This window comes from Rhinolophus sinicus, linkage group LG02, assembly GCF_036562045.2.
Source record: "Rhinolophus sinicus isolate RSC01 linkage group LG02, ASM3656204v1, whole genome shotgun sequence".
NCBI classification, from domain to species: Eukaryota; Metazoa; Chordata; class Mammalia; order Chiroptera; family Rhinolophidae; genus Rhinolophus; species Rhinolophus sinicus.
Window position 1 is genome coordinate 149212563 of NC_133752.1, and position 23791 is coordinate 149236353.

At 42.7% G+C, this 23791-nt stretch overlaps 2 protein-coding genes across 7 annotated transcripts in view; both read left to right on the forward strand.

The window, feature by feature from the left end:
• Positions 1 to 1779, forward strand: part of TFCP2 (transcription factor CP2) — a 38813-nt gene extending 37034 nt beyond the window's left edge. The window contains exon 15 of one of the 2 annotated variants that reach the window (XM_019724551.2): positions 294 to 1779. In XM_019724551.2, coding sequence (XP_019580110.1) covers positions 294 to 331 — 38 coding nt within the window. In that variant the 3' untranslated portion in view covers positions 332 to 1779. The remainder of the gene's footprint in view (positions 1 to 293) is intronic. The other variant, XM_019724552.2, reaches the window with a different exon arrangement.
• Positions 1780 to 8070: 6291 nt separating this feature from the next.
• On the forward strand, positions 8071 to 23233 carry CSRNP2 (cysteine and serine rich nuclear protein 2). 5 transcript variants are annotated; one of them, XM_074325693.1, is made up of 6 exons: positions 8090 to 8435; positions 12985 to 13220; positions 14312 to 14571; positions 17534 to 17830; positions 19325 to 19381; positions 19813 to 23233. In XM_074325693.1, exons 2-6 carry the CDS (start codon positions 13070 to 13072, stop codon positions 20734 to 20736), a joined length of 1689 nt encoding a protein of 562 aa, XP_074181794.1. In that variant the 5' UTR covers positions 8090 to 8435; positions 12985 to 13069; the 3' UTR covers positions 20737 to 23233. The 5 variants fall into 5 exon arrangements, with proteins under 5 accessions (XP_019580113.2, XP_074181794.1, XP_074181791.1 ...); XM_074325690.1 differs by having other exon boundaries at positions 8090 to 8326; positions 12625 to 13220; XM_074325692.1 differs by having other exon boundaries at positions 8090 to 8326.
• The last annotated feature ends 558 nt before the right edge of the window (positions 23234 to 23791 follow it).

Sequence of the window (23791 nt, forward strand, 5' to 3'; positions counted from 1 at the left end):
TGACATTATTAGAGGTTCCTTTGTGTGAATTGGCTTCTTGCCGTTATCAGAATAGACAAAGTGTAACTGATGACTGCCATTCTATTCCACCTTCCGTGGACAAATGAGGAAATTGAGGCATGTTGTTTTTATAATGCATATTTATTATGAGTATTCTGTGATATTAAGTATGCTGCCATTTGCTCTGCTTTGTTTTTTTTCTTTCTAGAAAGAACTTTAATATATTTTTTCCCATTACTGTGTTTCAGAGGTGACTAAAGATTATTCTCGCTCTGTCTTTTTTTTTTTTACAGCAGAAACCAGTGATAGCTATCATATTATACTGAAGTAGGTGTGAGGCATTCCATTGTCAGTGGCTGCTGCTTCCATCACTTCTTGGAAACTCCCCACTTGAAGGGGTTGCAAATGGAGATTTGAAGGTCTGCAGGAACCCTACCCAGGGAAGACCAGGCCATGGAGGCAGAATCCCAGCCATCTGTCTTGGCCCAAGCTCTTGTGGCACCCGCAGATTACTGCCCAACATGCATTTCTGCAGCTATCTCTTAGTTAAAATTTCTGGACCCTGTTGTTGTTGAATATCAATAGAAACTCCACATCATTTGGGGTGTATGTAGGGTATGATGATGATGAGAATTGTGTGATGTTTAATGGAAAGATGTTAAATTTTATGATATGGAGCCGTGTAATTTTTTTCTAATATAAAAGTGAACATCTATATTCATAAAACTAGATCCTCTATCTCTTTTGCATCAAACATATTGGCTTTTCACTACAATTGGCCTCTGAAAACCTCATCAAAGAGGAGAAATACAGAGATAGAATATAATTTTTCTTTTGGTTCCCCTGTAATTCTCTAACTAATAGTAATTTTAGCTAACATTTATGGAGCATTTATTTGCCCCAGGCAGTGCGATAAATTCTTTAAATGGATTATCTTGTTTAAATCCTCTTTATAATCTTGTATGAAGTAGGTGACAATGATCCCTAATTGAAGAGGAAATGGAGACCTGTAGTAAAGTAGCTTGCTAAGTAACAAGCAGCTAGCAGGTAGTGATGCTGAAACCCAACACAGGCAGGCTGGCTCTTATTAATCGCCATCCATTACTGCCACTCTTAAGTGCCATCTTCTCTTACTGTGACTCCTCTGGTGAATAGGACATAACAGTGAATGAGAACTGAGGAATCAACCACTGAAAAGGACAAACCACATCTAAATAATGATGAACAAATCAAGGCCCACAAGACAGATGCTTTGTAAGCATCATGAGTTCTCAGATCACAGAATTTGAGGAGGTGAAAACTAGGGATTTTCTGTAATTTCCAATGTCCACTGTTCTTGAATGACCTACTCAAACTATTTATTAATGAGATAGGCTAACCCCTGCTTTCTCTTTCCCCTCTGCATCTGCTCATGGTATAGAAAATTCTCTTACTCATGGAGTGTTCTTTTATTTAAGCTTTACAAGAAATTCATTCCAATTCCGTTCACATTCTTACTATATATTTTTGTTCTTCCTTAATGAGTGTGTGTGTGTGTGCGCGCGCGTGTGTGTGTGTGTACGTACGTATGTGTATGTACGTACATGTGTAAGACTGGGTCTTTTTTTTCACATGTAAAGTTTTACCCAGAAATCCCTTTACACGTTATATTGAGGTGAAAAAAGATATGTTCAAAGATTATGTATTGGATTTGGATCTCTGTGTGTGTGTTTTTAAAGCATTTGATAAAGTTTAATGTTTTTATACAGAGATTTTTTGTTCATTAAAATCAACCTGCAATATGGTCTGATTTCTTTTGGTTGGAAACAAATTGAAGACTTTGAAACTGAAAATTAAGTCAAATAACTTGTTTAAAACTAACCTGGGCATCTTGACATATTAGGCCAAAATATGTTTTTAGTCAATGATTACCAGGTGTCCCGTTTTAGGGGGATGTTTCTAGCTATATTCCTAGGACTGGTTCTCGTCTTCAGGGAAGTCCAGCTCTCTCCTCAGCAGGCTCCTGTTAATTTTGTTTTTTTCCCTTTTCTGTCTGAATGTTAGGCAGGGAGGGTTGGACTACATGACTTTTAAGGTCCCTTCTGAATCTGAATCTGTGATTCTTGTTTATTGCAAATGATACATAGAATTCTATTAATATATTTACACTTAGTAATTTTGGTTTGGAGTTAGGGATTTCTTTTAGAGTCTTCAAATTTATAGAAATGAATTTATACAAGCTTGTAATCACAGATCTTTAAATTAATCAGAAAATCTCTTAGGCTTTTTTTAGCTCTAAAAAATACTTATAGTGCCACTGCTATATAATTGGTAAGAATGGGTATAGTGATAGAACATTGTGATTATTCAGCTTGCTTTAAAAATTGGATCTGTTCACTACTGATCCTTTCAATTACACGAAAGTTTAAAACTAGGTTTTTCATTATGAAAGTAATATACGAAGTGACAAATTCAAACAATAAAGAAGGGTATTACTATATCTACTTACCTCCTAGTCCAACTCTACAGAGGTAATCATTGCAAAAAGATTTTCTCTCCCCATATCTGTCTGTCTGTCTGTCTGTCTGTCTCTCGCTTATTCACTCTCTGACACATGCACACACACTTGCTTTTTGTGTTTAACATATCGACTGTCTATATTAGAATTTATAGTTCTACATCATTTTTTAAAAATGGTCATTCCCTGTGATGCCATCTAGGTCTTCATTTGAACCTATATCTTCATAATTTTTTGCACGTATCTCTAAGATATATTCCTAGAAGTAAAATCTGCTAGATTTTACCTTTTTAGCAATGTGACAGTTGGTATTTAAAATAAAGTAGATGGTTTACTGTGTCTGTTAGAGTGAGGGTATATGAGGAGAATGGTTAGATTTTAGGCCCTCCTGAGAGGTAGAGTGAGTAGCAGCCTGTTTGACTTAGCATTATCTGTACTGTTCCCTTAAAGTATAATAGGGTCCATCTAGAACAATCTGCTGTACAAAGACTGGATAGTTAAAAGGGAGTGATTGGGAAATGAAAAGGAGGAGTTCATTGCAGGACTCTGAGGATTGAGTACTAGTTACTACACAAAATATGGCTATTAAGTAATAAGATTGTCCAATACTATGGCCCAATAAGAATGTTTGCCCACATAAGTGATTTCTTTAAGAAGCCGTTTAAAGGGAGGGGAAATGGGAATGGTGATCTTGTCCGGAAAGAGATTACAGTACAACGAATACAAGGCCACTAGAGACTGAAAGACCCGAGAAAGTGAGGTCCACATGAGGGGGCAGATGTTCTAATTCCTGGAAGTCAGGCACTGTCAGGCCCTGGGTGTATTGTGAGGGTATATCATGAGCTCCCCACTGATTTGGAGGAGCATGGGGAGGGTTGGCATATGGAACTATAGCCATTTCTAATTTATGCCTTATGAAGGAGTATTCTGAAGAAAACCATTTGTATCCCCACGTATTCTGAGAAAGCCTTTTGCATAGGGTTGCTGCAGAAAGTTGCAAACGACCATGAAGGATTGAATGAAACTTCTGCATTCAGTTTTGAAAGTAACACAAGTTTGGGGTGCAAATATTTGAAGTCAGGACTAAGCCTCTTCACTGTAGCTTTTTCAAAACTGGCCAGTACCTAACAATGCCAGATAGCTTATGACTAGAGAGCTAACGTTGAGCCACTGAATCATTTTTCTGAATTGTTAGTTGGCTTCCTTGGCCATGGATGGTTCCTCTCTAGGAATTTGATCTGTTATTGCCTCTACTGGTTTGTTAGAAGAACTCCAGTCTCAACAGGAACGGCACAAATGCCCCACCTAGCTGCATAATTTATATACTAACTCATAGTGTAATCCTGCATCGTTCTGCTGCTGCTCCTAAAAATGCTCTATTTTCTTAGTTGTGGGCTAACGCTTTTCTTCTAGAACACTTATTTTTAATTTGTGATTAAGTTTTTGTTTCCTTATATGAGCTCCAAGACTTAAATGAGGAAGAATTTATTACCACTGCAAAATGGAATGAGCTGGAAAAGATGCTCTATGTGGTGTGAGATTAATGCCATCAGCACCTATTTTTTTGTATAATTAATATTTTATCCCCCCCTTTTTTTTCACTTTTTAATGATCTTGTATTTTACCTTTGACTTTCAACTTCCATCTATTTCCACTTCCTCCTTGTTCTTGCATCTTTTCACTTCCAGATCTCCTCTCTGTTGTTCCTTAGGAGCATAGGCCTCTTGAACAAGTTATCTTGGAAATTGGAACTAAGTCTAACATTTGTATTCTCAAATTCAGAGATTTAAAAGTTACATATGAATTAAGTTTTCAATTGGATTAATGTCAATTATAAGGGAACTTGCTATTTAAGAATACTAGTGCATTATTGTTCTATTGTGTACTCTATGGAATCTTTTAGGAACTAGTTTATTATGTGAATCTGTGTTTTCATATTTGCATAAAATGAGATACACATTCCTCAGTCACTGCAAAAACCTGTTTTTCTGAATTCTAATGTCTGATTTTTCATTTAAGGATTTAGGTAGTATTTTTCTCTAGACATCTTTGTAACTTATATAGATAGTATCTTTCTCTAAACATCTTTATAACTTTGCGTTAGACTTTCATTCACCTCCTTTAGGCTTATTAAGCTTGCACTCTCTAAACTCACCCCTGCCTTCCACCCCCTCAAACCTGGTTGTTTCTTTCCCTTTTTAATAGGCAGAGTGTGTGTCAGGACTGAGCCTCTCAGCGTGTGTTATATGTATGTGTAGATCAATCTGTATGTCCTTTTTGAAATCTTTGATAAAACAGCTTTTTCATTGTGTTTTTAAATTGCTGTGGCCTTTTTCCTCAGATTTGGACATACTGATCTCTTTTGGTTAATAGGGATGGAATTAGTCACAAAGAGGTGACTGTCTCTAAATCTGGATTATAATTAAGTGTGTATTAGAAAGTAACATACAACTTCGGGGTTAAATCTACAAGTTTCCTATCCTAAAAACTAATACAAAGCCTTAGATTTGTATCTTAAGTCTGTCTGTGAAGCTCAGCACGAAGTATCCTCTGACCTATTCATTTTCAATCCCCACCCCATCCTCTGGAGAATGTATTCTTGTTTGTCTTTTGGTGGTAAAGAGTAGTCCATACGTATATACTTTGGTCTCAGATAAGCATCTGTTCAAATCCCAGATCTTGTTTTTCCTGGATGTGACCTTGAACAAAATATTCTCTTAAACTTCAACTTTCTCATCTTAAAAAGGAGGTAATACTTAATTCATAGGGTTGTTGGGGAGATTGAAAAGGATAATGAGTATAAAAGATTTATTTTGTACTTAATACACTTACTCAGTTGCTCAGTAGATTTTGAATACTATTGACTACATGTAAAGATCGCCTTTACATGTAAACATAACTGTAAGACAGACGTATAAACACTGCCCAGGACAGGAAATCTGACCTTTGGTTTTAATCTGCAGCTACTGTTCTTGATCTTATGTCTTTTCTTTCTATTCTGCTTTGACTTTTTTGTCCCTAAAACAAACCACCCATCAGTGATTGCATTTGAGTTGGTCCATAAATATGTAGCAGCATGGTCTGGAACAAAGCAGCAACATTTAGAATTGAATGTCCAATGTTATTATTTACATATTAATATTAGCATTTCTTTTTACTTTTCTTTGTAGTTTCTATTCTATACTTGAGCTTCCTGGTCATTTGACCTCCATAGGCCCTGCTTAGTCTGGAGGCAGAATTGCAGTTATTATGAGTCAACTGGTACCACCGAGGTAACTTACCTAGTGATTCTATCAAGACAATGAAATATGGTGAATAAGTAACTATGGTAAGTAGTTGTGATGTTTGTTAGAGGTCCAGATGATATTTCAACTGATCTAGAGCTTATTGCCAAATTGGATTCTGATATCTTAAAGAATGTTCTAACTTTCTTTGGCTGTCATCTAGTTTGGTATCATTAACCAACAAAGCTTGTGCACGGAGACTGATGGTACCCTGATAAATTTCCATGACTACTCAAACTCTGGATGTGTAGGCATATGAGACTCTTTTAGCCTACCCCCAGGACCTTTAGGTTGGTTCTTGTTACTCAGCTCACTGATTCTACAGAGTGGTCTAGGGCCTTCTCTTCCTTTTTGTCTTCTGTGTGTCAAGGAAAAATAGAATCATGAACATTTACATTACACTGTTGTAAACATTTTATACTATATTAACTATTTAATCTTCACAAAACCCTATGAGATACATAGTGGATACATAGTGTCTCCATTTTGCAAATAAGGAAGCTAAGGCACAGGAAAGTTACATACCTTGTCAAGGGTTGCACCACTAGCAAGTGGAACAGTTGGAGTTTATATTGAAGCCTTCCGGCTCCCGGAGCCATGATTTTTTTTTTTAAATGGAGTCTATTTTAACTGTGCAGAGACTTTATTTTGTGGCTGTTCTTTTTTTCTTTTTTTTTTATTGGGGATTATTGGGGAACAATGTGTTTCTCCAGGGCCCATCAGCTCCAAGTCGTTGTCCTTCAATCTAGTTGTGGAGGGCGCAGCTCAGCTCCAAGTCAAGTTTTCAATGTTTAGTTGCAGAGGGCACAGCCCACCATCCCATGTGGGAATCGAACCGGCAACCCTGTTGTTCAGCGCTCGCGCTCTAAGCAACTGAGCCATCCCACTGCCCCCGGGATCCATGCTCTTGATCACATATCACACCTAGATTTCAGCAGATAGGGAGATGATCAGTATATGGCACCCTAAAGACTGCTTTTTTTTGTGTGATCTGCCACTTTTTCATTTTACAGTGTTGTTTCCCAGCCTCTTAGAGTTTTTGATGTCACCGAGAGGAGAGGACTGTAATTCTTGGCTTTTTTTCCAAGCTGCCCAATCTCTCAATTCTAAAACCAAGATGGCTTGGTAGCCAGTAGACCTGGCTCCATAGTTCTTGGTTGCAATGAAAAGTGCACTGGGCTTTGGGACCAGCCTAACCTGAGTTTAAATTCCTGCCATCCATCAATCCAATAATATCCAGTAAATATCTACTGAACTCCTAAATGTCAAATACCAGGCTTTGTACTGGGTGCTGACGATACAGTAAACAAAATTCCTTGCTCTCATGGAATTTAGTCAAGTGAGAGAAGACTGAAAAATATGTCAGGTGGTAAATGCTAAGAAGAAATATAAGGCAAGGGGATAGAGACTAAAGAGAAGCACCATTTTAGAAATCTGATTAGGGAATATCTCTGATAAGGGGACATTTGAGCAAATGGTAAGTGAGGGAGTAAGAATGATAGCTAGCTGGTGAAAGAATTCTAGGCAAAAGGCCCTGCGATGAGAGCGTGATTGTCCTGTTGAAGAAACTGCAGGGAGGCCAGTGTTACAGCAGAGTAAGGGAGGGGAGGAAACAAGATGACCTAGGATTGGGGGTGGTAAGGCGAGAGGATGCACCTATATCTTGTTAGGCCTTATAGGTCAAGGAAGAAACATGCACTCTTTTCAGAGATAGGAAACCAAGGCTGGGTGTCTTTGGCGAATGACATATGACTTCTGAGACTTCGTTTTTCCCGTCATAAAAATGGGTTGCAAAGTTGTGAATATCCGAGATGATGTAAAATTGTCTTTGAAAGAAAACACTTAAACCATCAATACATATTGAGATAACTCAATACATTGCTTGTATTGTCTATACCTTGGGTAGACTGCATCACGTCATGCTCTTTAAGAGTGAGGATAGGGGGATTATGTTCTTTAGGCATGGGAGTGTGGTCCTGGCGAAAGGAAAAGGGTAGCTTTAGAGGAGAATTCGTTTAGTCACTGAAGATCTGTGACTGAGGGTCTCTCTTCTTCAAAAGGCTGCAGCGGCGCTAAACTCGCTTTCCCAGGGTCCCCTGCAGCAGAGACAGCCTCCTGAACCTGTTTGCTTGGCAAGTTTCGGTTTTGCGCCGATCGCCGCCTCCAACTCCCGTCATGCTGGTGGGCGTGGGGCCGGCACGTAGACTCCATTTCCCAGCCTGCCCCGGGGGTCGGTCTGGACGTGCAGGCGCCTATAAGAGCCAGAGCGCTGCGGCCAGAGCCTATTGTTAGCCGGAGCCGGGGCGGTTCTGGGCGGATGCTGCCGGGAGCGCCTGAGTTGCCGGAGCCGTCTGCCCTCCGCCGCCTGCCGGCCGACCTGCCCACCCACCCTCCCTCCGCGTCCTGCCGCCCTGGGAACTCCCCGACCGTCGCCGCGGTCCCGGGACTCGCGCTCTCCTCCCTCCTTCCCACCGGGCTAGGGCGGCGGCGGCAGCAGCGGGGGCGGCAGAGACCATCACGGGAGGAGGCAGCAGCGGCGGGGCCGGTAATGGGCCTGGGGGTGCGGGGCGGAGGGTGCCGCCTCGTCCTTTCTCGGGATCGGCCCTCGGGCGGCTGTGGAGGAGTGGTCAACCCAGAACCGCGCGGATGGAGGGGTCAGAAATGAGGGAGGCTTGGTCGGGAGCGGTCGGGGGGCGGGGAGCTAGGGCGCCGCCGGGAAGGGAAAGAGTAGGGAGAGGCGTGGGAGCGAGCGGCTCGGAGGACGCGGGCCCGGACTGCGGGGGCAGCTCGTGGGAGACTGATGGGCGCCTTGGAAGCCGGCAGGATTGCGGATGAGGGTTGAGTTCGGAATGGAGTGGAGATGCTGTAGGATGGAGGGAAGTGAAGGAAGGGGAGGAGGAATAGAGGAAAATGTGGGAGGAGTGGTTGGGAATTTGTGAGTAGCAGGCAGGAAGGGATGGGAAGGCTGGGTAGGGGCTGCAGACGATTGGAATGAGCGGGAAGGTTTGCAGGAATCAGAAATGGGCCAGGAGCTGAAGGATTCAACGGGGGTGTCCATTAAGGGGAACTGGTAACTTGACATGTCATTTCTGCTCAGGTTCCTGATGTCCCCCATTTTTCTGGTGTTGTGTCTGAAAACGAAAGCATCACTTGCCCTGGTTGCTAGCTTGATCTTTCTCACAGGCCCAAACACGCAGCTGACTGCCATCCATGCCTTTTAGTGCCATGGTCTTGATTCCTCTTTTTAAAGGGGTTTAGAGTGGCATTGTGACACACAAATCGTTCTTCAACATGAAATGTTAGAAGTTATCCCCAGGAGACACAGTGTCCCCTTGTCCTACAGTTTTCAGTTCAAGGTAAATCCAGAGTTGATTCCGATTTTCCTTTTCTTTACCGACTTAACATCTTGCTGATCTCCAAAGCCAGGAGGACGTTGGTGGGTGCCAGTGTTATAAATGACTGGATATCCTTGAGAGTTAATGGTCCCTGCAGCATCATGTTCCAGTTCTCCCACAAAGATCTCGTGTCCTCCATATGCTGGTAGTGTAGACAGGGAAAGCCAAATTCTAACCTTGTGCCAGTGAATGGCTAAAAACCAGGGAACGAGGGTTAGAGGGGGACTTCCTGGTAATACCTAGTTTAATCAGGATGTTTTTACTTGAGTGCTTTAAAGGTTCATGATCCTGGTAATCACAGGGACACATAGATCCACAAAAGTCATATTTGAGAATCTACCACAATATAGCGTAAAAGGAGAAGCAAGACAGGTCACACTTAGCAGCAAGCCTTCCTTCCTCTAACCCAGCTACAGATGGTAGCCCTGAGACACTTACTAGAGATTTTGGTCCTTTGACCTTTAGGAGAAGATTGGGTTCCTGTTAAGTGGAGTCGCTTTCTCCTGTGAGATGTATGTTTTCTTATTATTTCGGACTCATTTAAGAGAGAGGGCTTTTATTACCTAAACTTTGCAAATATATTCTGCATCCACAAAATTTTGTGTGTGGGTGGGGTCCCTCTTTTGCAAGTCTCATGTTGGTTTGGGGAGATTGTTAATGGAATCCTCACAGGCCTGAAAAGACTTAGATCTAGTACTAAAATACAAATACGCTGTAGGTCTATTTTATTTGATGCTAGCCTACTATCTTTATAAACTGTGGATCTGAATTATTTCACATACCTTTGGGAAATGGTCACTAGACACACTTGAGAAAAGACCATAGGCATGTATCCAGAAAGTGGCAGCTGAACTTTCATCTTACTGGCATTTAAAAGCTTTCATAGAGGTTTGCATTATTTTCTTCAAAAGCATTTGTTGTTTGAGGTACTCCCTTTGACAGTTAACTGTCAGTTATGACCTGCATTGCCAGTCGCACCTGATTATTTCTGCATGGGTTTAAGTACTGGGAGTATAAGTGTTTCTCGTAAACACACACATTGATCCTTTGCCAATGAATGAAGAGTTGAGAGAGGTAGGAATGACTGGTTTCTAACTATGGTTTGAAAGGAGGTTGATGTGATACATTGGAAAGTGTGGAACCTATTCTAGTTGTGGGTGTTGCAAAAGAAGATCTCTTCAGGCCACTGTGGAAGGGCTGGAAGGTCTGTTCTTGGTGCCCAGTGAACATCTTTATCTAACAAGTCAGGTTCACACCAGAGAGCTGGGTTGAAATTTGAACTTACATTGGTTGTCAGGACAAAAATCGATGGATTTTTTTTTTAACGGGTTAATGTCATAGAAAGTGATGCCAACAGATCCTGGGTAGAGTGAAGAGAGCTAAGTCAATGTGGACATTATTTACACATACAGCCATAGATTATTCTCAGGTGTTTTAAGGAAAATAGTTTTCTCCTAAGTTTCACATCTTTTTTTCGTTTTCTTCCTTACCTACTTCCTATCATTGCCCAGAAAACACTATTCCAGAAGTGAAAGGAGGGAAGACATAGATCAAAGGGCGAAGGAGAATGGAGCAAGCAGCCAGCAATCCTGGCTGCACCAGCGTGCACAAAAATTAACCTAAGAGAAGTGATAACCCTGAGGGCAACTGAGTGAAGACATTGGAGAAGTTTGATAATAAAGATGGTTTTGGACCAGACCCAATCTCATGTAGGGCTTAAAGAGAAATATTCAAAGGGAACCCACACTACCGGAAGCAGAGGGAGACCCAGGAAAGAACCAGAAGTGCACATTCGCTTCCAGTCATAAATCTCTGAGGGCTTCTAGGCTGAGGAAAAGGCAGCTTTCCTCGTAGCAACACCAGCTGGATTTCAATTAAAACTGAAGCTGGACTTAAGCCCTTTCTGAGAAAGCAGATTTTCGGCTCAGTCTGTTTTCATGTGGTTGATAAAGAATTTAAGTGGGGAGGAAAATTAAATTTAGTGGTCAACATTATTCTCTCTTCTTATCCCACCCACATAAGTACTCAGTTGCAAAGCTCCCCCTCCCTGTCCCCATAACAGAATGGAATAAAAACTGTTAGTTAATAGATACCTTTAAACCCATCTGCAATCTTAACCCATAAAAAGTCCTTGGCTCTGTGCATTCTTACCATGTCCTAGGAATGTGACCTCTGATGGCAAGATCAGTAACCTGAAGAACAGAATTGATACTTCGGGCTCATTTTTTAATTTAATTACAATTCTTACTAAGTACTTGATTATTATTTTCCTCCCTGGCAAATTTATTTCAGGAATTCCCTTTTCTGAGACCTATATGGCTGAGGTTTCATAGTTACATCTTGTGACTTAAAGGCAGAATTTTGATGAGATCTGGATGGATAGATGTGGAAATATCACCTCTAAAGTACTTATAGGTCTGGTTGGCTAGGTAGAGCTTATCCGAGAGCAGGCAAATTCCTTCCAAGGTACAGTCCAGGAAAACAGCTCTGTAGCAGGCATCTCGACACCACAGTATATTCTGGGTGACCGCTCTGCAGTAATGCAGCGCTGTCTTTCTGGGCAGTGTTATTCCTGCTGCATAATTAGCAGCTAGTGAGATCATAGTCTGGGGAGATGCTGGCATTACTGAGGCAAAGCAGGGAGGCTTCGTATCATCACATGTAGCTGTGGCTCTGACAGCATTTCTGTCGAGCAGATTCGTATCCTTGGGAACTTAAGTCCAGAGACGGAGAAGGAGAAAGACTTGTATCCCAGACTCCCTGATTGTGTGACAGTGTTGAAGACTACCTGCCATATTGATGTAAACAGTAAATTGTCACTTTTGCTACTTGTTTCCCCCCTGCTGGTTTCTTTATGGAGAGCAATGGTGGGAAAGTGAAGTTTCCTTGCACAGAGGAAGGTGGTAGACCAGCGGAGCCCTATTTTATGGAGCAGTATGAGGTTGGGAAAGATTCTGGGTTTTGAAGCCAGTGCAGATTCTAATCTTCAGTCCATTCTTTAGAACCAAATTTGACCTTTTTAGGAGCCTGGTGAGACACTTTACACTTGTGAAGATCTGGGTAAAGCATTTCCCTGGCTGCCTATGTACTTTGAAATTGAGAGCCTAGAGCAGTATTTCCCAGTGAGTTCCAAGGATTGTTTGCCTCCTAAAATACTCTGGAAAACAAAGGGTTCCATAATCAGGTGTGTGAAACACTGCAACTGTTTTCTCCTACCCTTCACCATGCTCATTAGCATATTAAAAGCCTCTAAGAGTTCCTCCCATAAGCAGTTTTCTAAACTATTTTAACACAGAGGTCCTATTTCCCTGTAAAAGCTAGTAATGTCCATGGAATTCGTTTATTTCATATACACACTTTGGGAAATGCCAGGCTGTATCTTCACTAGGAAAAATAATTGGATCTAGTCTAGGTTTAGGCGCAGCCTAATTCTGCCTTTGATCCCCAGTCCCTGCTACTGGCCCCTTGGCGAGCTCTCCTGTGTGATTAGAGGAGCAGCTACTGTTATCCCTCCCGGCTAATGAATCCTAGAGCCCAGCTGGTTTGGAACCAAGGGCCTTCTCTCCGCTGGGAAAGGTGCTGCTGTTATTCATCTCATTATTCGAAGAGTGACAGACTGGATGGGGCTGAGGGGAGACAAAAGTAGGAGAATGTTGGCTGGAATCGGTAGAGAAATGACCTCATCTCAAGAGACGAGACGTCAGCGCTAGCTCAGGTGCTTCTGTCTTCAGTTGGAGAGCTATGTTGATAGACTTGGGAGGGGTCTGTCTTAGGACAGGAATGTTTATTCCTCTTTTCCCCTGGCCAGAATCCTAATGCACCTGGCTAGCTGGTGGTGAGCAGGGGCTTTGGGGCCAACGTGGTGGGCTCCCCAAGGAACCCCTTTGAAACCAATGGATGCATTCACGGGCTCGGGTCTCAAGAGGAAGTTTGATGATGTGGATGTGGGCTCATCAGTTTCCAATTCCGATGATGAGATCTCGAGCAGTGACAGTGCCGACAGCTGCGACAGCCTCAATCCGCCTACAACTGCCAGCTTCACACGTGAGTGAGCCGCACCAGCCCTGTGTAGCCACGTCCCCAAGTGTCAGAGTCCACTGCAGCTCTTTATTACCAAGTCTGGGAATATGCCCTTAATAATCTTTCCCACTCTTAGCTCAACCTTGCTCTTTGGAGAACCTCATTGTTTTAATATCATAGACTTAAGTTTTGATTTATTCTAGCTGATTTTACTTTTGCTTGGTTTGTGGGTCCCCACAATGAGATGAATTAAATTGGAGGAGGAGGAGTCCAGGATTCTACCCTTTCCCACCAGAGTCCCATAGAGTTCCGGGAAATGGTAGCTCTAGAAAGACACAAATGCTTATTGCCTGGACACCTGGGGCAACTCCAGATTTAATTTTGGCTCAATTAGTTTCTTGGAAAGAACTTCTAATACTATAGATCAGGGGTTGCCTGTGGGCCAAATTGGGCTCACTGACTGTTTTTGTAAATAAAGTTTTATTGGAACACAGCCTCATCCATTGTCTATGATAGCTTTCATGCTACTGTGGCAGAATTGAGTAATTGGAACAGAGCCGTCACGGCCTGCAAAGCCTAAAATACTTATTACCTGGTCCTTTACAGAAGAAATTGGCTATCCTGTTATATAACACTGTCTAATAGAATTTTCTATGATCAAAAATTTCTATATCTGCATTGTCCACTATTAGCCATTAGCCATATGTGGCTTTTGAGCACTTGAAAGGAGATTAGTGTAATTGAGCTGAGTTTTAAATTTTATTTCATTTTAATTAACTTAAATTTAAATTGCCACGTGTGGCTAGTAGCTGCTGTGTTGGACAGTAAAGCTATATAGATTGTTATATCTTAAAAAGATTACCTCTTCCCAACTGATGTCTGAAAATAGATTTTGTGGTCTGTTTGTGTGAAATCAGTCTAGAGGCAGTGTGTGAACCAGCTGCTATTCAAGGTCCCTTCCAACTATGCATTTATGATTTGAAAATTAGAAATGTCTCTAGGTATACAGGGAGCACCTTTGGAGAAGAGTTGAGAGCCTAGATGTATGAAAAAGAATGAGGTCCCCAAACAGGCCATCTCTGGGTTAATAAAACTGTTCTGTGCTCCCTTCTCAGCTACATCCATCCTGAAGCGGCAGAAGCAGCTGCGGAGGAAGAATGTTCGCTTTGACCAGGTGACTGTATACTACTTTGCCCGGCGCCAGGGTTTCACCAGTGTGCCCAGCCAGGGTGGTAGCTCTCTGGGCATGGCTCAGCGCCATAACTCTGTACGCAGCTACACACTCTGTGAGTTTGCTCAAGAGCAGGAGGTGAACCATCGGGAGATTCTTCGTGAGCACCTGAAGGAGGAGAAACTCCATGCCAAGAAGATGAAGGTGCCTAGGGGGCTGGGGGCTGGTACTTCCCATGTGCCAAAATAAAGTGGGAAAACATCTAGGTCTATGGACTTTTTATTATTATGGGTTTTTTTATTTGACTGTTGCCCTTGGCATGTAGATTTCCAGATCTTTCTAACGAGAAGTCTGAGATTTGGAATCAAATCTCTAAGACACCCTTCTTTTTGTGTCTCATGGCTTCTCTAGAATTCCTTACTCTTACGCCTCAACCAATTTTTTAAAAGTTTAAAATGTGAATACCTGAAGACATTCAAGTTTGCCACCCTTAGAACCTGAGGAGGTACAGTGTTTCGGTTTCTTGTCAGATGATTGTCTCTTACACAGAACAGGTTTTGGAGATTTTACATTGTCTGAAAGGATCCTGCTGTTTCTGTAACTCCATCACCTCTAGGTGATAGTCTTTTAGGTGTAAACAACAGCATACCAAATGGTTATTTTGATTTGTATAGTATTGTGCCTGCCATCTGATGCCACACCACCTCTGCAAGTGGAGGAGGAGAGCAGGGCGGGGAGAAACCCAACTCAGATGGCTCTTTATAGCTACCCGTTTGCTTTCTCAGCACTGCTTGGCACTCTACAGCCACAGTTTCCACCAGACTGCAAAATTTCCCCCAGAGCTTCTAGTTCCAAATTTGGAGACCACTGCTTTAGGCCTGGCCAGGTTTCTTGTGGGCCTTAGAACAGGTGGCTGCATTATTTCCAGGGTTGTGGGTGAAATCCTAATGAGACACCAGAATGTGGTAGGGTTGGAGAACTGGTGGCAGAGGATATAGGTTAACTGGATCTCATTCCTTTCTCCCTTTGAGAGCTTTATGTCTACTTTCGTCAGCCCACTCCTAAAGCCTTACACCTGTTTTTTTAACGAGAATGACATTCAAGCTTCCCTTTCTTCTGTCTGAGGAATTCCACCACTGACCCCATTACCTTCCTGCTGCTATAGGAACAGCTGGACAAATATACACTGTTCTCATCATTTGCAGTGAAGGCTTTCTTCCCTTTCCCTAAGAAGAAACCGTTCTCCTAAATCTGGTAAAGGAATGACCTGTCAAATGAGGATACCATCCTGTTCTGTGGCTTGCCTTGTAGGAGGTCTAGAGACAAAGCCAGGCAAACTCAAGCGTGAGGTACAGGATTCCTACTTACTGGCAGATTCAGGGAGCTCCAGCAGTGGTGGCATCTAATACATCTTTCCATGTCAAAAGAAAACCTTTACTTGGACCTCCCCAGGTCCAGTTTACTCTTTTCTTAGAAAATTCTCCTATCTTGAGCACTCTATGGGAGAGGCAGTTGGTGTCAAAAATATATATTCTGCATCTTCCATATGCTGTCTAATACTTGTTTTCCTTTTGGACTGCCACTGAAAAAAAGGGAAAAAAAGCAGCTGGTACTCTGCAGCTTTAGTTAGCAATAATTTTTCTAATACTTTTACTCCTTTGCCTTTTATCCATATGGAATTCATTATTATGCATAATATGAATTGGGACTCTAACCTTATTTTTTCCAAAAGACTATCCAATTGTCCCAATACCGTTTGATGATTAGAAGACTTTTTCTCACTGATACCCACCTCTATCATAACATTAAACTTTCATATCTACCTGGGATTCCTTCTATAACATCTCTAATCTCTTCCCTTTGATAGCAGGAGGGAGGGTGATTAAAAGGAGGCCAACCCTGGTGAAATACACAGGAGCAATCCTAAGGTCTGTGGAAGGCCCCGTAAGGCAGTTGGCCTGCCTGGTACAGAAATGCCAGATGAGGGAATCCCCAGAAGTACCATTTTATTTCTCTCCTTTTCCTACCACCTCCCCCCAGACAGACAAAACAGGTGTGTAGCTTATTACCCAGGTCTGTTGCATCACATCTCTCCGAAGAGTTGTTCCTCTACCAGCACTACTATGACTGTCTGATGAAATAAGCCAAAGCCTCCAGTGCCAGGGCTTTCATCCTGCTAGCAACTTCCAGAGCCCTGAGGATTCTGAGGCCTCATTTTCTTTCCCTGAACTCTCTAGTGAGTTTTCAAAATGCATTGAACCACGGATCCTCTTCAGCCTGTCCTACTAACATTCCCTTTCCTGGCTCTCTATCCCTTTTGGCCCAGACAGCCCAGATTTCTGCCTGTAGATCGTACATCCAGTATTACATATGCCACCCTACCTCACACTGATTTTCTTTGAAATCAAATAAAAATGGATTCTAAAGGAGAAAGAATATATTTCCTTAGGCCATGGGTTGGAAGCAAGGGCTTTCTTTGATAACTGTTAATTACTCATTTTTTCTCCTTCCAGTAAAATGAAGCTCTTCTGTGTGTGCAGATGTGTTCTCACTGTGGGGATTCAGGTTCATTGACAAAGACCTGGTAGCCTTGTACTACACTTTAATATGCCCTTCTTCCCAAAATGTGGTTTTGAGTCCTTTGGGGTGCAAATTGAAAGGTGTTTTGCAAGGTGATCTATATACCCAAGGAACATCCAGCCACTGACAGATCTTCTCCGTGTTAGAAGGCGGTTAGCTGAAATTAAGCGACACACGTCTGGGAATGGAGGGTATATTTGTGGGAATAGATTATGTTCTAGGAAGGAAGATGAGGCAGAGGTTTTGAGAAAAGTGGATCCAGAAAGGTGATGGCCCTTGTGTTGACGTGGTGGTGGTAGAACTGCATAAGGCTTCCTGTCTTCCTGCTCTGGGTTTATTCTGTTGACCTACATTATCCAATGTGGTAGTCACATGTGCCTATTTATAATAAATTAAAATGAAATAATTCAGTTGCACGAGCTACATTCCAGCGCCCCGCAGCTACGTGCCGGGCTGCTGTATAAGACAGCATGGCTGTTTCTGTCATTGCAGGAAGTTCAGTTGGGCCATGCTACTCATGCTCCCTGTCGGAGGCTCGTGCTGATAATACTCTGGAGACTAACCTTTCCTTCCTGTCTCTTGGCAGCTGACCAAGAATGGGACAGTGGAATCAGTGGAGGCCGACGGCCTGACACTGGATGATGTTTCTGATGAAGACATTGATGTGGAAAACGTGGAGGTGGATGATTACTTCTTCCTGCAACCTCTACCCACCAAACGGCGACGGGCCCTGCTGAGGGCTTCCGGGGTCCACCGCATTGATGCTGAGGAGAAGCAAGAACTTCGAGCCATCCGCCTGTCACGGGAAGAGTGTGGTTGTGACTGTCGGCTGTATTGTGACCCAGAAGCGTGTGCCTGTAGTCAAGCTGGGATTAAATGCCAGGTCAGTCTAAGTTGACCTGAGGTGGTACATCTGCACCAGTCAGGGAGGTGGGGCGTGGGCGCCCGTGAACATGGGAGGCTTCCCATCCAGGGGTGGCTTCCCCATAACTGGGAACACTCCCCAGTTCACAACCCTCCTCCACCAACTAAGAAAACCAGCATGACAGGATTCGTAGGCTGTGGAGATACTGGTGATCCTGTCTGGGTTTTACACCTTGGGGTGATGAAAAGCAGCTGTCAGCAAATGGAGGAACAGGTTAGTAAGTGTAACATTTAGCTTCTGTCCCCTAAATATTGACTGATTCTTTGAGATAAAAAGAGGCAGAAAAGTAAGGTTTTATCTTACACTTATTCACAGTACCTCTACTCCAGTTTTGTAAAAATCAAAATGGTTCCTGGATCCTGTCATTCAGGATCACACTTGGCCTGAATTCAGAGCTTAAATTCATAGTGTCCTAAAACAGAGAAAGCCTCATCCCCTCGCTGGCCCTCTGATAAGGGACAGTTTGGAAGACACATTTCAATTGAAAACAGCAGTATCATCCCAAAGAATGAAGTTTGTCTGGAACTCGTATACTGAGAATTGCATGCTGAGTCCAGTTGAGCTCACCTTAACCAAACTTTTCTTTCTTAGGTAGGTATCATAGCTGTAGTGGATCTGCCCAAATCCTGCTTTCCAGACTGACCTCCCATAATGAACCAGTCTGTTATACACAGACCTGAGAACGGTCCTGATAATTAAACTGTTCCTAAGAGCTGAAATGGAGAGTTCTTTAAGTTGACGTCATAGAAGACATTGTATATTTGTATACATTTACTTGCTTTCTCATATTTTTAATTGTTTTTTTGGTGTATGGGCTGCTTTTTTTTCCCTTTTGGGGACACAAAAGTGAGATGAGGTAGAAAACATCTTTTCAGATATCCCTGGTCTAAGTTAATTATCTTGGTAACTGCTTCAGGTGGTCAACCTGGTGGAAAGTGAAGCAGATAGTGAAAAGCTGGCTGTAATTTTGTTTGAACCCTCATTATAGCATCTTAGCAAACCAAGGCAGTTTTGCTTAGTTCCCCAGAATGGATGGCTCTGGATGAGCTAGGTTGTCTTCTCCCTTCCCATGCCTGCCATCGCGGAGGCAGGAGGCTTAGGCCCCAGCCGTTTGTTTTCTCAGTAAACCATGTAAGTTCTGGGAAAGTCTCTGAGGCACATAAATTTCTTCTACTCTGAGAACTGAGCGGCATCTCTCTATCTTTTTAACTGGCTCTTTGATATGATCTTTGCCTCCTTTTTTTCAGAAGAGGGAAAAAAAGCCCTAGAGAGACAAGTAAAGCTACACCGGAATTAAAACTGATATATAATTATCGGAACACCTAGTGCCCTATCAGCTCACACTGCATGTTATATTTTTTGTTTGTTTTATTTCATTTTAAATTTTTTAAATTTATTTTTATTACCTTTTTTTTACTTTTCAATTCCAGTTGACATTCGATATTTTTTTAGTTTCAGGTGCACAGCATAGTGGTTAGACATTTATATAACTTACAGGGTGATCCTCCGGTAAGTCTAGTGCTCCCCTGACACCACAAATATTTACAACAGTATTGACTGTATTCCCTACACTGTACTTGACATCCCTGTGACTATTTTGTAACTGCCAGTTTGAACTTCTTAATCCCTTCCCCTTTTTCACCCAGCCCTCCAACCCCCTTCCCCTCTGGTAACCATCAGTTTGTTCTCTGTATCTGTGAGTTTGTTTCTTCTGTTTTATGTGTTCAATTATTTTGGTTTTTAGATTCCACATATAAGTAAAATCATATGCTATTTGTCTTTCTCTGATTTATTTCACTTAGCATGTTATGCTTTGAATTGGTTGTTTCTCTTGCAAGATCTCAAATGCCAACTACCTGTTTTTGCCAGCTCATGTCACCTAGCCCCACTGTTACGTCTATTGGTCTCATCTTGCCTCAACTTCCTTGTCCTCTCCTCAGGTGGATCGCATGTCCTTTCCATGTGGCTGCTCCCGGGATGGCTGTGGGAACATGGCGGGGCGCATTGAATTCAATCCAATCCGGGTCCGGACTCATTACCTCCACACCATCATGAAGCTGGAGCTGGAGAGCAAGCGGCAGGTGAGCCGCCTGCCAGCCCCAGACGAGGAGCCCTCCCCCACTGCCAGCTGCAGCCCGACAGGAGCGCAGAGCTCCGAGACCCAGGACTTCCAGGAGTTCATTGCTGAGAATGAGACAGCAGTGATGCACCTGCAGAGCGCCGAGGAGCTGGAGCGGCTCAAGGCGGAGGAAGACTCCAGCGGCTCCAGTGCCAGCCTGGACTCCAGCATCGAGAGCCTGGGCGTGTGCATCCTGGAGGAGCCCCTAGCTGTTCCCGAAGAGCTGTGCCCAGGCCTGACAGCCCCCATTCTCATCCAGGCTCAGCTGACTCCAGGCTCCTCTGTTCTGTGTTTTGCCGAGAACTCGGACCACCCAACTGCTTCAGCAGTGAACAACCCGTCTTACTTGAACAGTGGGCCCCTGGTCTATTATCAGGTGGAGCAGAGGCCAGTCCTGGGGGTGAAAGGAGAGCCCAGTACAGGAGAAGTCTCATCCTCTTTCCCCAAGGAGAAGGATCTGAATGTCTTCTCTCTCCCTGTTACCTCACTGGTGGCTTGTAGCCCCACAGACCCAGCCGCCCTCTGTAAACCAGAGATGGGGAAAACATCCACGCTAGAAGCGCTAGTGCCCGAAGATTGTAACCCTGAGGAGCTGGAGAATGAAGACTTCCGCCCCTCTTGGTCTCCCTCAAACCTCCCCTTCCGCACGGACAGTGACGAGGGCTGTGCGGTGGAGAAGACCTCCCAGCAGAGCGAGGACCGGCGCTCTGAAGATTCCTCGCTAGAACTCCCGTTGGCAGTGTGACACGGAGACGGAGATTCTGCCTCTTACCCATTCTCTATTTATTCCCTTATTTTATCTAACACCATTTCAAAACAAAACTGTAGAAGCAGCTGCTGCTCCCATGTTATTTTATTGGGGTCTCTGGGGAACGGGTGGGAAAGGATTGTCTGTACAAGTATTTTTAAAGGGTAAACAGAACCAAGGAGACCAGCCCCAGGTTGATCTGGGGACAGTCTTGGGCAGAGGCTGTGTAGAGCCGAGTACTGAGCTTTCTGGGCCATCGGAACAGAGAACTAGGATCTCACAGGAGGAACCAGGTGATTCACGCAGCTATTTTTTATGTAGGGACCAGAACACACAATTTGAACAGCATGGGAAAGCCCCTTCTCCTCTCTTTGACTCCAGGTGAGGTACAAGCTCCTTTTCCTGGGTTACTGATACCCTGTTTTGGTGTGTCATAGTAATACAGTTGTAAATGTCACCTGGTTGTCCCCCTCTAGAGAGGAGTGGGTAGAAGGGTCTCTGCTTCTGTACAAAACCTCCAGGACTTACAAACATTCAACCTGCTTTCCCGGACCCCTATTTGGAAAATAAGTTAATATTTGACATGTTTGGTGTTCTCTGACCTGTTCCCCACAGTGGGGATTCCTGGTCTATAACTTGAATTGTTTCTTTCTCATGTTCTTTGGTACTAGAGTTTAATTTGTCTATTTGTCTTTTTTTCTTCCTTTCCGCCCTTTTTCCTTTAAAGAAGAAGAACTAGATTGGCTGGGGATGCGATATAAAGAGCCTGAGTCTTCTGTGTGGGTCTAACTAGCTCTGTCAGGCAGCTCTCGGCTGGGCGCACCTGGCCCATGGAAGGCATATATGGAGCGTTAACTGTGTCCAAAGGAGGCAGCAGGAACAGGCTGCTGTCTGGAAAGAAGATGATTTAATTTGTGCCATGCTTGCTTTCACCCAGGTTTTTTCCCATTTTGGGAGATTTGAGCTTTAAAAGGAATATAGGATGTGGCAATCTAAGGTCACCAACTAGTTTTTGTTTTTCCTATGTCTACTCTTGTGGTCCTTCTTGGATATACAGGGTTAGAAAGTTCTTAAACTATTCCAGTTCACCCCCAAGAATTGCACATATTTATTGGACCCCTCCATGTTGATAAAAATTGGAAGCCAAACCAGTTCTTAAATACTACATACAACTTCCATGTTCCAAAGAATTCCAGTTCTGATGGTAACCTTTGAGGTCTGTAGAGTGGGACCCAAAATTAGTTCTTACCTCCATCGGGAGGATACGGTTCCTGTTCCTTTTATGTCCAGCTTATGTTCCTGGATGTGCTCCACTGAACACCACTGAATTTTTTTTATTAGCAAAGTTATCTTTGCCTCTGTTTTCAAATGGAGGCAGTAGGGAACAAAGTAGTCTCCTCTAGCATCCTTTATGCCATGCTTCGCTTCTGGTATGATTTATGAACCAGGAAAGAACAAAATGAAAAACTTCTGGTGGGATCACAACTGTTCCTACTTACCTTGCACATGAAGATACTAAGGCCCTGGTGTCTTAAAGCAAACTTCATGTATGTCACAGCAGCATTTCACCTATGAAATCTCTAAACTGAGCCTGAAAGTCCGTGTACTTAACAGATACATCTTTTAACCCATTCTGCCTCTCCTGTTCATTCCTGTTTTGCTGATTTTTACATTTGGAGGAATCCTTAATTAAGTACATAGGTCTTTATTCTCTGTCCTCTAGCCTCACAAAACAGAGTTGAAAGTCTTAAGTACCTGAGATCTGGATGCTATCCCAATCTGAGCTGCACTCCTCCATCTTAGATTGAAGCTTAATTGGGAATTTGACTCTATGGAGAAGAATCTGAAAGTCTATGTTGGAAGGGGAGGGTGAGCTCTCTACATTGCCTCCTTAGGAAGGATTCCTAATCTGGAAGTGGATTCCAGCCGCTCAGTAAGAAACACATTAGCCTTTGGGATCAAACCAAGAATTTGAATCTAATTATTAAACTCATTGCCAACCCCCAAGATAATGATTTTTCTGAAGAAACTAGCTTCTTAATCGAAGTCCATTCCTTCATTAAGTACAATTCTGACTCACACTGATCCCAAGCTTTTAAATGCTAAATATTAACATTTGGCATTAACTGTCTTGTCAAGTAAAGGGCCTTTTCTACAACCTAGTCCATTTCATTTCTGGTGCTACCTGAGTTGGGCAGAATTATAGCTCATGGTTGCTAGAAAAGCTAGGCCTCTGATTCCAGAAGCAGATAGTTTCAATATGGTTCAGTCCAGTCGTAGATAAAATAAATGACTTCTTACTGCAACTCTTATTCTTTTCCAATTTCTTTTCTCATATACTGTACACAGGTGGTATTTTCAATGTGAATCCAAAGCTTGTCTGGTCCTCTGAAAACTTTTTTTTTTTTTTTTGCCTTTTAGGGCCTTTACATTGTGATAATGCTGTATTTAAAGAGAATATTTAAATGTAATATTAAAGAAATATTCAAAAGAATTATGTGTTATTCTTTATCTTGGCAGGTCATAATTCAGTTACTTGTTTGAAAAAGGATGCTTCTCCAACATTGTATATAAAACTAGGTCAGTTAAGGGATTAATGTTAACAATAGAAATGTTTCATGGTGGAAAAAGAACCTCTGGAGCATCAAGAGCTTGACTTGCATCATCTGCCCTCATGCCCCTTTCAGCTGCTGCCCTGATCCTGCCCTGACGGAGCTTTTCCCTGTGCAGTCCCTTCTCTTGGGGCCTATTTTCTAATTCCATACTATACACACACACACACACACACACACACACATACATACATAAACACACACACATCCAGGGGTCCTAAAAAAAATGTATACACATGACTTGTGTTCATCTTTTGTTATTGGTATAGAGTATTAGAATTTTAATACAGTTTTTTCCTTTCTTAAAATGTGTATACATTGTTTTGGCACCCTCTGTGTGTATATACACATGTATACACACAAACATTATGTATGAAATTCTCCATTCCTAGTTACCATTTAAAATCCATCAAGAGGATCAACTTCAAATCAATTCGTAA

What these genes read in the sequence shown, in the direction of transcription:
- CSRNP2 (XM_074325693.1), top strand. Translation starts at nt 13,070, where the DNA reads ATGGATGCATTCACGGGCTCGGGTCTCAAGAGGAAGTTTGATGATGTG. An exon ending in TACAACTGCCAGCTTCACAC is followed by an intron (nt 13,221 to 14,311) that starts GTGAGTGAGCCG and finishes CTCCCTTCTCAG; the next exon opens with CTACATCCATCCTGAAGCGG. An exon ending in AAGCTGGGATTAAATGCCAG is followed by an intron (nt 17,831 to 19,324) that starts GTCAGTCTAAGT and finishes ATATTTTTTTAG; the next exon opens with TTTCAGGTGCACAGCATAGT.